Raw genomic sequence first — 17,994 nt, 5'->3', positions numbered from 1 at the left:
ATCACTGAAAGTTTAAATTTTAGAAACAGAGCTTCTTTTTCTTGTTTTTCTTTTCCATTTGGAGTGGTCTCTTTGGACATCCAAAACCATGCTATTGAAGATAATGATATTGAAAATAATTTTAATGTAAGGTACAATTTCTGTCATGGCTTAGAAGCTAGAAAAACTTCAGTATAATACTTAATAACTCCTCCTTAATAAAGAATTCCAACAATCGCCAGGTCTGGTTTGGTCAAAATAAGTTCTAATTTCGCCAAATTAGATGTAAAAAACATGCTGTTATCACCCATGGTCTCTGTCTGCCTGCTGGCCGCTGGCTGTTTACAGTCCTGTAACTTATCCCTCCACCACTAGGTGTCACTGTGTCTTTCAGCTCAGCTGTCTGTTCTACCAGTAGAGACTGGAGACGGAGCTCTGGTGGTGCATGCTGTGCACTAAATACAATGATTTTTAATAGAGAGAGAAGTGTCTGTATTTATGACGGAATTGAAAAACATAACTTCAGGATTTTTAAATACCCTAGATACATTATACCTTCATTCTGCCAAAGCCTAATGAACATATTTGCGTTTAAACTTGGATTGGGTGAACTGTTATTTTATTTTACGAATACCTAGGTTCGTCTTAAGAAACTAATCAAGCAGTGAGCAACATAACTTTCTGCTCTCTCAAAGTTTTACCCCCAAATCACCTTGAGTTGTTGTGATGTTATCCATGATTTTATTCCCACAGTCATTCCCATACCAAGCGCTCATGTGATTTCCATCTCTCTTTGCCTCTGTGTGAATCGATGCCGGCTGCTGTTTTGTCGTTATTAATGACTGTGAGCATCCTCCTTATCCCGTCCTCTGCTCCTTTGTTAAGTCTATTGCAAATTGATTTGGCCTTTTTCTGTGTGCGTGTATAGCCGTGCGTCCGTGTGTGTCAGGGAAGGTAAATGGCTATATTAATGCGAGTTCCTACATGGAGTGATCAGACGCCAGTTCAGCTGCTGGTTCACCAACATGCAAAGGGTTAACTTAGATTAATCTCTTTAATTAGGAGTCAATGACTGCAGAGCCATAAATGTGTAATGGTCTTGTAGGAGGTCTGAAATGGTTAGTATGACCACACTGTATGTGAATGTGACTGTGTTGTTCTTCTCGTTGTCATTCATGCATGCTGCTCACAGCTTAACCTTGCCACTGTCCTATGCAAACAGAGTGATGGATGCATCAATTTTCCAACACACACACACACACACACACACACACACACACACACACACAGTTTTGTTGTGCCATCCCACACATCTTACATTTCTTTCTTCTCAATAACTCACTAATCTCTAACTCCTTCACCTCTGTCCTGCCTTTCTCCATCCTCTCCATCACTCAGTCTGCTCCTCTCAGCGGCATTGATTTGACTTTAAAGTCGCACTGATTTAATTCCCATCCTTCATCAGCTGTGAAATTTAGTCTTAAACTCGAATTCCCACTCCACAAACCGTCACAGCGCTCCTTTGAGTTGCTTCACTTGTCGTTTTTTGTCATGTCTCTTCATGTCCGTCTTTCTACCTCCACTGTGCAGAGCTACCACGGGATTCAACACAAATATCACTTACGCATGACATTATATCAACATGTATTTAAAAATATGCAAGGCTGTCTGTAAATGGGTTGTCTCCCAATAAACCACACAGCACTGTAAGGTATTAAATATTGCCAGCTTAGTTGGTCTCCCTCGCTGTCTCGACCACCCACTCTCTTCTTGCTCTCGCCTTTCTTGACCAGATGTGCAGGTAATTACATACATTTTGTTTAAATGTCACTAACATTAGAAATTGCCATCCCCAGTCCAAATCTGTAAACAGTAAGGTTATTACTGCCACTCTAATGTCTAATGTTCCAGAATCTGTTGCTATAGGAGACCTCATGAATTATAATAGAAAAGGAACATAATGCATGTTTGTGCTCTCAGTCGTCATGGCCTCAAGATGAAGGTGCTTTTATTTGCCCAACAACAGTAAGCTATTTTTAGTTAAGTTTAGTTGTTTAGTTTGTTGTTACAGTAATTCATGTCTTTAAAAGTGGCATTTTAACAGCGAGTATTTATATTAGTGGGTGTTCAGAGTCAAAATGGCACTTTATTACAAATATACAATGGAAGTGTTGGTGAAGGTTTTTCATACAGGTGATGCGGTGAAATGTACTCCAGGTAGGCCAGTTTAAGCGGTAGATCCATGAGTTTGACGGCTTGTCAAATGGCAAAACACTGCACTCAATGGTTTATAAAGCTATGCGACAGGACAGAATATACATATATGCAATATATACAGGACAATATATGATTTTATCACAGATCGCAATAAAAATTACTAAGAATAAATTGATAGTGGTAAATTTCTATTATCTGGATCATTGTGAATAACGTGTCCAGCTGCATCCAGACCTGCAAGAGTTGGGGCTCGACATAAATCCTCAGGGAAATTAAAAACCTGGAAAGGAATTTAACAATCATACTTTCCAGGCCTGGGAAAGTCATGGAATATGTAAAAATCTATGAAAGGTTTGGTAAAGTCATGGAATTCTGTAGTGTGGAATTAAATTTTTATAATAATGTTCTACGTAATGTTTCATAATGTTTCTGCAGTTCTCGACATAATGTGTTCTAACGTGCATCGATTTATGACTTTTTTTTATACCATCACGCAAATTTCTTAACTTTTTCCCTGCTTTCCAAATCCTCCTTCATATATGCAAGCCAGCAGAAATTGACACAGTGAATCCACTGGGCAAGTGGGGCAAGAATCAAATGTATTATGCGTCCTTGAAGAGTCATGGAAAAGTTTGGAAATGTTGTGCATACAAAATGTGTAGGAACGCTGAACCTGGCATCGACAGTGAAACACATAAAGTCTGTGTTCTGGCAAGTGGAATGCCTTATGCAGTTTTCCAATTGGGCAAGTGAAAAATAAATGTGCAGTGTAAATGTATCGTTATGTGAAAATAAAACTGCGTACTATATTGCTAAATTGGAGCTTTTCCAGCTGAACTGAGTGCGTGAGTCTGTCTCACAAACAAGCATTAAACAGAAAAATCTTCGGGCTGTGTGTTTTATCACATACCGTTGTCTGTCTCAATATAGCCTTACCCCATACAAAATATTTAAAGTAAGAATACATGCTTCACACATTTGATTGACCAATGCAGTGTGTAGCTAGATGGCATTACATTTCATTGGTTCAAAAGCAGAGCGAGGTTCAGCTGGAGCCTTTTGCATCAGCACCATAGTCTTGCTGAAATGATGTGGGGGCTGTGTTCTGTCACATAGTGCTATTTTAGGTCTAACCCTGGCTTTAGTATTTCATTGTATTATATATATTACATGTGCCTGATTTACCCTGTGGGATGTGGTGTACAGTTGCATAAAGTAGCCATCAAAATCTCCACAGGAGTTGGTGTGTGACTGATGGTACATCTGCAGGAGCAGACATTCATTGTTATAAATCCTGTGGGACTGAGCTTGACCTCAACCAATCTGAAGTCTTTCAGTTCTGTTTATTTCATATCTTATTTTGTGTAAATCACTAGTAAGATTTCCTTTTGCAGCAAAATTTGCATGCCAAGTAAATACATTATTTTTAAATGGAGACTTGTGAGAAATAAAGTGTAAAAAAAAAAAAAAAAATCATCAAGAATAGCAGTGAATGGGAGGTGTCATTAGAGAAGCTTAATTTAAACTTAAGAATTGACAAGTCACAGGCATCTCTGTGTGAGTGACATCAGATTGTCAAGGAATTTCCACCTGCTGTTTCATTCACTTCACACCCACACTGTGTTTAAAATTGTTAAACATATTTCAGTGTTGGGAGAACTGCCTGCTGACATTTAATAAAGAATGTTGTGGAGGAAATTCTGCATTAAAGCCAAGGATTGTACTTCATAACATTCTTTCTTTGAATAAAACTTCCGGTCCATGTACACGTTCAAGGTTTCTCTGATGTGAATTTTGAAGGTCAATGCTGATATTTTTATATGGAAGCTGCTACTCGAGAATATTCAGTGCATTTTTCACACCATCAGTTCCCTAAAATTTAAAGGTTTTCTCTTAAATTTATTTTCACCCCTGCAGGTAAGGTGCTGTCTCCAGCTAAGAAGACGTCCCACAGTGGTAACCCCTGGGTCTCTGTGCTCATCTCCTGGTTCCTTGTGCAGGTTAGTGGACTAAATAAATGTAGAATGAAGGCATACAATCTCAGAAAGTATTGACATATAACATATTAGATAAAAATATATTTTTATCTGATCTAGTGTAAAATAAAGCAAAAAAAGCAAGGCAAAGAAAGTTAAACCAAAGTGATACCCTAAGAGGCATAGAAGTCACACTTCTTCTGTAACCATCCATACCTATCTTCAACCTATGTGGGTCCGGGTTGCAGGGATGGCAGCAAGGTTTTCCAAACTTCCCTCTCCCCAGCAATGTTCTCCAGCTCCTCCTGGAGGATCCCAAGACATATAATCCCTCCAACGCGCTCTGGGTCTGCCCCCGGGCCTCCTACCAGTTTGACATGCCTGGAAAACCTCTAAAGGCAGGCACCCAGGAGGCATTCTGGTCAATGTCTGTATCTTCTCTAATGGCCACTTTTGACGCAAAGGAGCAGTTCTACTCTGAACTCCCTCCAGATGTCTTAAACGTCCTCTCATGTCTAACAAGAGCCCAGCGACCATATGGAGGAAATGTATTTGGGCCGCTTGTATCCATGATCACTTTCTGTCGGTCACTACCCAAGCTCAAGACGGGGATGAAAGTCAGAATATGGATAGACCGGTAAATCAAGATGCCTTACAGCTTAGCTTTTTTCTTCACCACAGCAGTTCTATACATGGCTCCTCCACTTCAACACCGCACCAATCCCAAGATACTTGAACTACCTTGCTTAGGGGCCGATACTTTCGCCCAACCCAAAAAGAGCAATCCACCATTTTCCAGAAGAGGAACCATGGCCTTAAAGGTGCTCACTCTCATCCAAGCCTGCTCAGACTTTCTCTTGACTGCAAACCGCCCCAGTGTATGCAGAAGATCACAGTGTGATAAGGAGAACAGCATCGTCTGCAAAGAGCAGAGATGCAGTTCTGAGGTCCCCAATCTGGACGCTCTTCTTACCCTTGCTGTGACGAGGGGCAACCCTGGCGAAGGCCAACACCCACTTAAAAACGATAGATTTTTTGCTGAGTATACATTGGCAGCTCTCATATTGGTCATTCAAGGACAGGATGGCTCCAAGCAATGTACACCGAAATCCCACAGTACCCCCAACATGACTGTCCCTAGGGCACAGTCATAAGTCCACAAAGCACATGTAGACTCTTCATCTACATGTCTTATGGTCTTCTTCAGACAGCAAGTTCATTCATTTTCTCTTCTCAAAATAGAAAAAAGTTTTTAATTGTGTCTGCTCATTTGTTGTGGTGCGATCAGTAGGCCTAAAAATACAGAGCTTCAGGGGTCAAGAATAAAGACACAACAGTGGCCTTTTTAAAAAATATATATTTTGGTGAAATCGATAAATCAGGAATACATTCCTGCTGAGCTAATAGGAGCACTGAAGCTCACTACAAAGGAAAGGAAGAGAAGCTTCAAACAAGCTGCTATTATTTTTGGATAATAGATCCAAGGTTGGTGAGGTAGTGGAATAAAATCAGCTGGAGCTCCTGTTGTTTGGATTGTGAAGTGTTGTCATAGAAGCTTTCCTCTGGCAAAAAGATCAGAAAGTCCTCCTGTGCAACTCAAGAGAATTCTTTCTTCAAACAGAACTTTTTCATTCAGAGAAAAAACTAGCTCGGTTTGATGTCTTTGCTTCCCTGGACTGCTCAGTCTGCATCCACATAAACCTGTTATACTGTGCTTTAATCTTGTGCATCTGTGTTGAACAAATAACTCTTGAAGTCATTCATTTTGTTGACTAATGCATTCCAAAAAGGTGCTTCAGAACCACTGAAGTCCCAGAAAAGTAGAAATAACATAATGTAACAATTAAATTGTACTGAATGAATAAAACCTGTTTTCCTCAAGGGAAATTTGCTTTGCACAATTGAGCATAAAGGAATATTAAAGAAAAACACATTAGCAACAACAGAACATTACATAAAACATAAGCAATATGAAAACATAAAATGTCCTAAAAAGCATCAGTGTTGGGAAATTGATGAAGGACATCAAGTTCGAGAAGTGCCAATTCCATAAACAGAACATTGACAACCTTACAAACAAGCCTAGCTCTCATGTGTGTGTCAGCCGCAGAGCAGCGCCAACAATTCACCGTGGCAATTGTCAGAATTCATTCTCCTCTCAATCAGAAAGAAAAAAAAGTTCTTAAACTAGGCTTGAACTGTGAGAGAATTCGACGTCAGTAAGCGCCCCTATAAAAAAAACAATTATAGGTCTGAAATATAGCTTGGACTTGATCCTCTTAATGTCTTGTAAGTAATAAATAGAACTTTGAACAAAATTCTGGAGGCAGTGAAGGGATGCTAAAATTGACATAATTTGGTCTCTCTTCATAGTTCCAATTGACAAGTTGAAGACAAGTGTTTGTTTGCTACTTAATAAAGACAATTAAAATAATCAAGATGGGATGAAATGAGGGAACAGATAAAAATCTCCTGGTCATCATCAGAAAGAAATGGTTTGATTTTCAAGACCATTCATATGTGATAACTTAGTAAAAGTTCAGATTTAGATAGCCATGATTTTTGGCAGATCGCTGCCAGGTTATACATTTATTCTAAATTATTTGGGGCAAAGTTACAAGGGTATGCTTGTCACAGGTCATGTTAGGGTTTAAAGGTGCCTGATAGCAGACAGAATTGTCAACTTTCAACTCAAAGATGTAGCAGGATCAAGGACCAATGAAATTTCCTTTTTCAAACTTTGTTTAAAAAATGACAAATAAATCTACCTTACCTTACCTTCCATCTTCAGTCAGACATTGAGTTCACTTTAACCAATTTCTGTGAGGAAAAGGAACTCAGTTTTCCCTAACCAATCACCAGAGACCCATGTGACCACCTGAATCTAACATTATATCAAGTCCACACTGATGTGTACCCATGCCAACGTACCCGTTTTGCCGGTGGTTTTAGATCGGAGCGGAGCTAAGTAAAAGCCATGACACACCAAGCCGACATCAGAGAACTAGTGCTGATGAAAACCTCCTGCTGTGTTGCCTCACATCGCTGTGTCTAAGCCAAATAGTTGCACAGAAACACACCAAACGGACGGCAAACCAGCACGTACGTTCTGCGCCTGTGTGAGTGGAGATTCCCCTCCATACCAACAGACAGCTGTTGTCTGTATTCCTCATTCAAAATTGGAAATCAGGAGTTAGCCAGCAATCACTTGTTAGCCAGTTAGCACATTAACGAAACAATCCAGTATGGAAAGAATAAAGAATATTTACTGTGCACCAGTAAACAACAACACAAACCATCACAAGTTAGTTTTTGACCTCCTTCCTTCTTACCTTTAGCTATTTGTTTACATTTGCCACTTCTGTTTCTCGTCTGAGCTGAGTGGCCAATCGGACTGATTTCATTCTCAGCTTCTGCCACTGATTCAATGTGCTGAATTGGCTGGAAAAAAGCCGGCGGTCGACAAGAGCCAACGGTGCGGGACACACTACGGTTATGACGGCTGTGGGTGTGAGCCGATGGCCAACCGTCAGCTTGATGTGTCACGGCCTTAAAACCAACCATACTACCATGTTGGGTGATATTGTGAAGACTTGATATGCCATTGCTGTTATTACTCCTCATTTGTCTGACAACAGCGTTAGTCCCGCAACATGTGGCTGATTTGCTTATTGTGCCCCCTTGCTGCACTCACTGGTTGTTTTTTTTAAAAAAAATCCAAACCATGCAGCCATATCAGTCAACTATAACTTGATGGACTGGGTGCAGTTTAAGGTCTATAGCAATGTGAAAAGGCGTCCTGTGGTCAAATATGCTCTCTATCTACTTGGGAGTTTTTCCCACCAGGAACAAAGCGACACCTCATCCTTTATTGATGCATTTCCCATCTGAGCTGGTCACTAACAAGACTACTTATAACTACAGTAAATGCAGTTCTGCCAAAAACAGTCAGAGGTACCACTAAGTACTTGAAACCTGGGGGGAAGATGCGTTATTTCCCCAAGTTTTGTTCAAATCAGTGGTGTCAGAGAAACTGCAGGAGTACAAGAGAATGTTTTCGTGAACAGACAGGAAACAGACAGGAAGCAGTCAGACGGAGGCCAGGAATACAGTAGTATTGGAACAGATGAACCTTTCTTACTCTGACCAAAGACAGCTTGTAGTGTTTTTCTCTTCTATTGTATCTTCTATGTTGGGGAGTGTGGAGGGGGTCAATTTAGTCTGAGGAGAAAATATTGGCAGAGGGGGGGTGGGTGAGGATAGAGAGACAAAGAGGTGGAGGATCTTAGGAGCAAATAGGCCTGACTATCCCATCATTATCAGAGGTGAGTGTTGAAGCCTGAATGGCTTGTCATTATTTGCGCTCTCTCTTTCTCTATTGCTCCCGTCCTCTTCTCTTCACCCTTCGCTACTCTCCAGGAGTGGAGGAGGAGCAATTAGATGGAAATCGTTAGCTGCGCTGCTGCTGCCATCAGAGATCATTGACTCCCTCGTCCTCTTTTTCTCAGCCTCTTCCTCCGCCATTTGAATGATTCACTGATGACAAAAGTCTGATTGTAATCTCGCCTCAAAAACTCACACGCTGCAGGATTAAAAAGGAGGAGGAGGTAGATGGCACGAGCTAAGGCTTTCTTTATTGCACTTTTAAGTAAAGGGAAAATAGGCGAACTGCAACAACAAAGGGAGAAGAAAGACAGAAAAAGTTTAAAGAGAAGTTTGAATGGTTTTATTCAGTCTCCCCAATAATTTTGTGATTGCAAGAATAAATGCAAAGATGCCCCAATACTCCATAATATGCGAATGTTTTTTCAAATCCCTGCGAATTTTCTGCAAAATCGGTTTAGTCATGAGAATGCTTTCCAATTTTGCTGATCATCGCAATTTCCAAATCCCACCAGGGATGGGGATCGAAGCCTGGTTCTATTGAGGACCCAGTTCGACTTTTTTCAAAAACTCAAAAATCCATAACGTTTGAGCTTATCAAGACTGCTATTGAGTCCTATGGGTCATATATTGTAACATTATAACTCAAGTCGAGTCACGTCATCCAGTCACTGCACCATATACATTGACTGTCTAATTAAGGTTTTCAATACAACTGAATTGCCAGCCAACAGGTATTAAACCAAGCAAAGAAGAAACCTTCTCTTGTTTTCTGAATCTGAATCTGGTGGTCAAGGGGGGAGCAACCTCCATGGCCAAGCACATTAACATTGCGCGTCAAATTAAACTTAAATGCAGAACCTTCAACAGTCTTTGGGTTGAAAAAAAGCTCCTTCAACCCTGTCAGCTGCTGCTGCTGCACATCCATAGAAGGATAAGAGCTAACAACCCATTTCTGCCTTTTGTAGCCGCAATTTCCAGTACTAACCTAAAACTTATGACTGAGGCTGAGGGTTGGAGCTTAGACTGGCAAGTTGAGAACTCTTCACAACAACAGTGCAGTACGGCATCAGCATTACTGCTGACCAATCTACCTGTTGATCTCTGTCAAGACCCCGAGACACTTGAACTCCTTCACTTGGGCCAGTGACTCTCTCTTACCCTGAAAGGAGCATTTCACCTTTTTCTGGCAGAGCACCATGGTCTCAGACTTTAAGGTGCTGACTCTTCCCCTCTGCTTCACACTCCGCTGGAAGCCATCTGTGTTCAAAGATCACAGTCTGATTAATTCAGCAGAACCACATGAAGCTCTGTGCCGTGCAGAAAAACTGACAAAGAAAAGGAGATGAAGTGCTCGGCCAGGAAGTCTAGTCTTCACAAAGCGTGACCAAATGTCTACAGAGGAGATCATTATCGTCATTTTTGGGATTCTTCGCTTGCCACAAGGTCACAGTAATTGTTGGAGAAAGTTTTTGGGTAGATTTTTCCACATTGCTGTGCCATGTGCAATGGCAACAAATACCGTAAGAATTGTTGAAGGCTATGTTAATCAGTTCGTCTTCTCATTGTATCTTCAACTCGAGAACTCGTCCGCTCAGGTACTGCTTGATCCAAGGCTACATGTTGCTCCAGCCAAGGCTTACTATTCATAGGTTTTATACAACAACTGAAGCGATTCTAATGTAATAGCTAAAAGTAATCATAAGCATTATTGACCTACTTGGCATGTTAGGAAGAAATTAGGTTAATTAGGGACTCAATTCAGGGAAAACAAATGTTACCAAAGCATGTTTAACTAGTTAGCTGTGTTCAGAGCATCCTGTAAGCTGAATATTTACTCCCACTGGAATATATCACACATAGTGATTAGTAGTCATTTCTTTAAACCTTCATAACTTACTGTTTTTGACTGACGTGTTTTGACTTTTCTACTGCAGTCATACCAAAATAACAAAAAAAGTCATAAAATTGTAGCTAACTTTGATTTAAAAGCTGCCACAAGTTCTGTCATTTATTGATATTGCACACTGAGGGCACCAGTTTCATTTGATTTTTCTTGATTATGTGTCAAATAAGCTGTTTCAGAAAATAATAATTTACTGTATCTAATAACGTAATTAGCCAGACTGTGTGTGCATCTGAACCCCAACACGCACTTATGCCATCACTTTCTGACTGTTACCTGTCACCCGGAGACATTTCTGGAAAAGTGATGGCTTTGTAGTCCAAAGCATTACTCAGCTGCTTCCACTCAATTCTTTTCATTTAATAAAAGTGTCTGTGCTAGTCTACTTATTTCACTGAAATTTATGGCAATTTATGCACTCTGCTTTCCAGTAAAAACAGTCTTTCAAATTGCCACACAAAAAAAATCAGACCCAGGAGACACGCACACACACATTGTGCGCAGTGACAGCAGTTGTCCATGCTGGCTTGTGTCTGAGTTAATAGCTAATTAATGCTCTGGTAGAGACGGTACCCAGGGGAGCACTGGAGAGACACCCACTGACTTTGCCTGCCAGAGGTCAGAGATGCTCTCTTACCCACTTTCTCTTTTTCACTCGCCTTTTTTTCCTCCCTGCTCTCTTCTTTCCATCTCATCTTTTCCACTCTTCTTCTTCTGCTCTCCCCTTTTCCACGCTCATTGGTCCCTCGGTTCGTCATTTTCTCTCTCTTTCTGACCGCCTGTCAATAATGTGACATCGTTAATCTCAATTCCCCATCATTACCTTCTATCCTCTCTCTCCCCATCAGTTTACTTCTGCTTCATGGCTGCAAAGTCAGTGATCAGAGCTGCTACTCACTTTCCTCCATAAATACCAATGATATGCCCTTGAGCTCAAGAAAATGAACTCTAAATCTAGAAGAGTTTCTCAGCAGCCAATTCTAAAACACATGGTAACTGGAGGGAGGTATGTTGGTGTTCCCAGGTACAGTACAGTAACTATTTCCTTGCTCTGCACAATGAATTGAAAACAGATAAAGAAATCATGCTTGATGATGATGACGATGAGACATCCACAGAAAATGTTTTAGTTTGTATAGAAGAACTAATTATGGCCTTTGCCTGAAAGTTTGGATGTTTTTCCACACTTTGCAGGATGGTTTGGTACATGAGGAAACCAAGCAAGTGATGAGCAAGATTTCCATAGTTTATAACTTGAAAGTGTTGCACAATTCAAAAGAGCTGTTTGGTAACCAGTGTAATTTACACACTGAATAAATAGTAAAGCTACAGCTCTGTGATGGGCCCAGCTGACCACGTCAATAGAAGTAGTGTGTAAATACAAATATTGCATTAAATAAGGGTGCAGTTACTTTGAGTGATGGACTCCAGCTGATGTGGGACATTCCTTTGTTTACGTTCTCAGATTCTTCGTTTTCAGTTTTGAGCCAAATATGTCTGCATTTCCAGAAAGAGAATATGAGTGGTAATTAGTGCTCGGATTGCTTGTGTGAACTGCATTGTCAGTCGGAAAATAATAAACCTGATACTTTTTAAGATGATGTAGCATAAATTCAATGAAATAAATTCATCTATAAATTACTGATTAAATTAGAGGTTAATGGTGCATTTCAGTGACAAATCTGATTTCCTTGAAACTACTGCAGTTCCTTAAATCTTTTAAGTTGCACCGATCAATATATTTATTTTAACAGTTGATCAAATGACTCACATAATGTGAAACGTGTGGCTCATGGTGACAAACACACATGGAGTTATCGTCATCCATAGCTTCTACCAGCTTTTTATGCCTCTGAGCTGGCAATGTTATCAGATTGTCTGTCTGTATGTGCGTATGTCCCATTCTCCTGCAAATGTTATCTCAAAAAGGCCATGAGGGATTTTTTTTATATTTAAGCACAATTGCCTCTTGGACTTGATGATGAACTGCAAAGACTTTGGTGGTCATAGGTCAAAGGCCAAAGGCCAAGGTCACTGTTACCTGATCTTTCTCATTTTTGTGATCATGATATCTAAGGAACACCTTGAGGGACTTATTTTTGTCATGAACATTCACTTGGACTCAAAAATGAACAGATTGTGGTGGTCAAAGGTCAAGGCTCTGGATTTCCAGCCTTTAATTTTATCTTTTTCAACACTGTCACGGCTCTCATTAACCTCTTTTCAAGTTGCAGCAGGCAGCTGTTTTCAGGGAAAAAGTTCTGATTAACCCACTTTCTGCCAAGTACAAAACAGCAAACAGATGAAATTTGCAAGTAGCTGGTGAAAATAGTGGAATATTTAGCAGCTTAAGAGCTAGATATTTTCCACAAAACATGATGAATGCAGAATCAGGGCTAAAGGGAGAGTGAAACTGGATTTGAATTTGTCCAGTGGCCAAATAAAAGATGCTAATGCTGTCTGTGCTCAACGTGCCCTAAATGGCCAAAATATACAAACAATGTAGATTTAAAATAAAAATTCTAGTATGCAGACATAAATATTGGGTACCTCTGACAAGCGCTGGGTGAAATAGAGAACATTAAAAATCACAATATTTATTGCTAGTTACCATGATATTGATATTGTGATAATATTATATTGTTAAATATTGGCACTTTCACAAAATATTTTATATATTTTATGAAGTTTTTGACAAGTAATCATCAATAATGGAAATAAAATACTTAGTGGGAGAAGGCAAATAATAGAACATCTGAAACAGTCTGGTAGGTTCAGTAAATTACATCACTTTAGAGTAATGCAGGCTTTAAAACCAGGAAAAAAATAACCTTTATGATATTACAAAATCTAAGACGATATCCAGTCTCATATCACAGCATTGATATAATACCCAGCCCTTCTTCTGACATTACAAATCTGAGCATAACTGTGGTTACTGTAGCAAAATGTAATGCAGGCGAAGCAATGGATGCTGCTCTCATTATTGGCTCTCACATCAATGGTAATTTGCAGTGAGCTCCACATGGACCTGTCCACACATTGTGGTGTCAGAGAACATGACAAGGAGCAGCACCTTAAATTGGGTCATTATTTCATTGCTCTATGAGAAGTCATCGAGTACTCCTCAGTCAGAGAGGGAGGGTGAAGTTCATGTATTCATGTGCTGTCAGTATTACTGGATGTACAACTCTTTCTTCAAATCCAGCTCTGAGAATTCTGAATGTAACTTGACTTGGCTGTGTTGTCACACAAGCTGCCATAAGTGAACATTGCTGAGTGCATGCAGCCAAACAGCAGCCTAGATACCATCTTAATTAAAGGTGAACATTAGCCTCCATCAGTGGCTCATAAAGTCGAGCCTGGAGACCACCTGCGGTTCCACAGTGGTCCCTGGAAATAATGTAGAATAATTCAGTTTCAACGGTGTGTTGCTCCTGAGATGTTAGTCAAATCTAACCTTGATGTCACCTCCCACCTACAGCACAGACAGATAATCATATCTGACTGCAGAAAATTGTTTTGTCTTTTGGGACCAGAATGGACTAATGCTTAAAGTCCGTGTAAAGTGATAACTAAAATGTGTTTTGAGTTTGTAACATCACAGAAAGATTTGTTATTAATCACCTGAACAAATTTGAATGACAAAAAAATCACCAAGTATGTAAAAGAAGGCCTCAAAATTATGAAAAAATGCACAGTATTTTCTGATCTGAAACGCTGGGGGCGTGTACACTGGAGGAGTGGAAGCCACGCCCAATCGCGGGACTATGGCCATAATGCTTCTCGTTTTTATCCTGCTGCATTGTCAGGGGCGGGGTTATACTGAGTACAGCTCCAGTGCGTCATCGAGCTATGGTTTTAGGCCCGCTCAAAAAATCTTAAAACAGGAAAATGGTGAAAAATCTAACTCCACAATTCAGTACTATATAGTAAAGGGTCGTTGTAACATGTTTTCAACAATCAGTTTCCAACATTTATAATGTGTTTTGACACAAAGCTCTGAATTCACTTTACACGGACTTTAATTATCCACTGCCTTTGAAAACTTTGTGGAACCTCCAGTGTTGATATTCGTTCACTTAAACCCCCCTAATGTGTAGAATTTTCATTTCAACATTTTTTCAGATTTTCTGCAATTTATTCTTAGAGTTTAAAGTTAGGATCTAATAGAGGTTTTATTTTGTAGCCATTTACACTTTGCATAAATACCCTAATTTTTTGAAGCTCAAAGGATAATGAGTTTATTATCAAATCATCTTTTATTTCTTGTCACACTTTTCGTATTAAAGAGAAAACAACTAATGTATAAAACATTCAGACAGCAGGGGTCTCATTTGTAGCTGGCTGTGACCTTGAATGGTGGACTTTCATCAGTGTTGGTGACCTTTGATGAACGTCGCTTTTACATGTTAATATGAGGAATGTCATTACGGCTGTAGCTCATTAAAGATAGTTCAGGAACAGCTTAAAATTAAACTGGGTGCTGTTGTTTAGTAAATGTATCTGTAAGCCTTTGTTTGCTAATCTGTCATTTGTGTGTGAAAACACACAGCGACCCTTTAAACGCCACAGCATAGCCCCGAGCACACAAAGTGAATTTAGATTTAGTCATTTTCAAACTTAGTTGCGTACTTAATAAAAGGAGGGTTTGAAGTGAAACGCATTGAATACTGGATTTAATTTCAGTAAAATACTAACAAATATCATGTCGTCGAGCAGGTTACAATGTCTTTTTATGCCTTCTCACCAGTGATAGCCGTGGCAGGAAGCATTATGTTTTACGGCTGTCTTTCCTCCCATCCCATTCTTACGAATGCAATATCACAAAAGGGCCTCGAGGGTTTTTTCTTCATATTCGGCACAAACATTCACTTGTACTCAATGACAAACTGATTAAAATATGGTGGTCAGAGTTCAAGGTTGCTATGACCTTGCATCCGTCTCATTATTGTAAATGCAGTTAAAGTATCTCATAAAGGCCTTGCAGGAATATCTTAAAATTTGGCCCAAATGTCCATTTGGACTCGAGGATGAACTGATTAGAATTTGGTGTTCAGAGGTCAAGGTCGCCGTGACCTTGAGTCTATCTGATTCGTGGTAATGCAATAAGGCCTTTAGGGACCAACTCAAAATTAGCACAAACACCCACTTGGACTCAAGGATGAACTGATTTGAATTAAGTGGCCAAAGTTCAAGGTCACTATGTCCTTAAAAAATATGTTTTTGGCCCTAACTCTAGAATTCATACAGTATTTATGACAACATTTTACATAAATGTCTAATAGGATAAAATGATGAAATCGCTTGACTTGACAGTACGAGGCTTAATACCACAAGGCTCATCAAAAGGAAAAGAGTTTCACTGCTCTCTCCTTAAATCTCAGAATGACACTTGACAAGCATAATTTGTGATATCACAAGCAATTAGGAAGCCAATTGTGGTCCAGTATGCGACTTTCAGATTAGCATTGTGTAAACTTGAAACTTCCCCCACACACACAAAGACTTGCAGTGAAGTAGGAGACGTGTCTAGGAGTTACATTTTTAAAATGAAATGCATTTAAATTGTCATAAATACTGGGTTTTTCGATGACAGAGAAGGAGAAGATGCCAGTTAAGAATTTGTAACAACGTAATTGAACTTTGGTTGTGGAAATACCATGTATTACTTAAAACAGACAAGTTTTAAACGTCCGGAAGCCTGTCGAAAGGGGGACTTTAATTCCCATACATAGACTCATGTAAGACTGATACATGAGCTTGTGTCACCTATTTCCATGTGAAGACAGATGGCAGTGAGGTAAACTATGTCAGTTGCCCATAAATCAGATTATTCATCACCTTATTTTAGCTTAAAAAGCACATGAACATGCAAATTACGTGATTGACTCCCTATTTCAGAGAACCATCTTTTGGAGTAAAAAATAGGTGCTGGAAAAGGTCGCACGAAAAGGCATTAAAATGCACTGTACTGTCCAACTTTGGATGACATGTTGCTGTGAATGTTAATCCCCCCTCTTTTCTCTCTTCCTTTGTTTTGTCCCTTCTTTCTAGCTGGTGCTTTTCTCAGGGAAGCTTAACATCATAGCCAGTATTGTGACCATCTTCTTCCTGTTGGTGTACGCGGCCGTGGACTTGGCGTGCCTCGCTCTGGAATGGGCCTCTGCACCTAATTTCAGGTACACGTGTCCCTTTTTTTGAAGGGATTGTTTAGATTTGTCAAAGTGGGGTTGTAGCTCCTCTGTTCAGTAGGGTTAAATTACTGTTTTTCTCAGTCTGGCTTTGAGGAGAGCAATATAACGGCTGTAGTGAATTTAAATTTAATTTAGGTGGGACTTTTTAAGCCTCTGAGCCATGTTTTGGGGTGTCCGTCCATATGTACGTCCCATTCTCATGAACACGATATCAGAAGTACAACCTCAGGGAATTCCTTTAAAATTGGCACAGTCGTCTGCTTTGACTCAATGAACAACTGATCAGATTTTGGTGGTCAAAGGTCAAAGTCACTGTGACCTTGTCTTTCTCATTCTTGTGAACGTGATATCTTAAGAACACCTTTTGAGGGTTTTTTTTTTTCTTTTTTAAATGTGGCACAAACGTCAGCATGGACTCAATGATGAACTGATTAGGACAGAATGATGAAGTGACGAAATTTTACATCCAGACTGCAAAAGTCGACCTCACTGTGACATCATAACATCACATCACTTTTTTTGGCCATTAGTCAACGTCATACTGTATCTCAAAAACAGAAGTGGAGACATTTGGTCACTGTTTGGTGACACTTATCTTCGGTGTCCATCTTGAAACTGGACTGATGGTAGAGATCTTCTGTGCTGACGGAGGAAAGATGTGTGTGAAGTGGCGAAAAATTTTGTTTTGTTGCTGCCTTCCACCCACAACAGTAGATTTCTTAGCTTCCATGTTGGACTTGAACCTACTTCTCCAAACTGGGGGCGCACCAACTAAAATATACTGTATTTAAAATACTATCTAAGGAAATTAACTATCCCTTTAACACACACACACACACACACACACACACACACACACACACATAATGATGAAGCCCTATGGCTGACACTTTTGGATATGATTTTGTGTAGATGAGGAAAAAGGGAGCACCTGCACATTGGCTTTATGCCACACAAGTTTATTTAAGGCACCGTTTCGTTCCTGCTTGGATCTTCGTCAGAACCATACCAATACCAAAACATAATACACACCAATAATCTGACGAGCTCTGTGGTTGCAGGTGTGGTTAACCATCTGAAACACTAAGGGTGGCCAAACAACTGACAATCAACAATTAAATAAATTACTTAGAAAATACATAAAAAAAGGAAATACAGTCGTGTCAAGGCCAAAGTACAAAATATTAAGCATATATCAATTGATATAATCATTAAATCAAGATTTTATATCAAAATACTTTATATTAGAATCTGTCATCATGGTACATCATCTACGTTCAAAGTTATATTAAATTAAGGTTAGAACAGAAGTAATCTCCAGTACATACAAAAATGA

At 39.6% G+C, this 17,994-nt stretch overlaps 1 protein-coding gene across 1 annotated transcript in view; it reads left to right on the top strand.

The window, feature by feature from the left end:
• The window catches only part of LOC121943615 (zgc:153039), an 84,817-nt gene that overhangs the window by 34,396 nt on the left and 32,427 nt on the right, over positions 1 to 17,994 (top strand). Inside the window, exons 8-9 of the mRNA XM_042487178.2 lie at positions 4,114 to 4,196; positions 16,519 to 16,643. Of these exons, the coding sequence (XP_042343112.1) occupies positions 4,114 to 4,196; positions 16,519 to 16,643 (208 nt within the window). The remainder of the gene's footprint in view (positions 1 to 4,113; positions 4,197 to 16,518; positions 16,644 to 17,994) is intronic.

Source organism: Plectropomus leopardus, chromosome 6, assembly GCF_026936395.1.
Source record: "Plectropomus leopardus strain MGB_pleo_1.0 chromosome 6, ASM2693639v1, whole genome shotgun sequence".
Lineage (NCBI taxonomy): Eukaryota > Metazoa > Chordata > Actinopteri > Perciformes > Serranidae > Plectropomus > Plectropomus leopardus.
The sequence above is the reverse complement of the archived record's forward strand: the minus strand, read 5'-3'. Positions and strand labels throughout refer to the sequence as shown.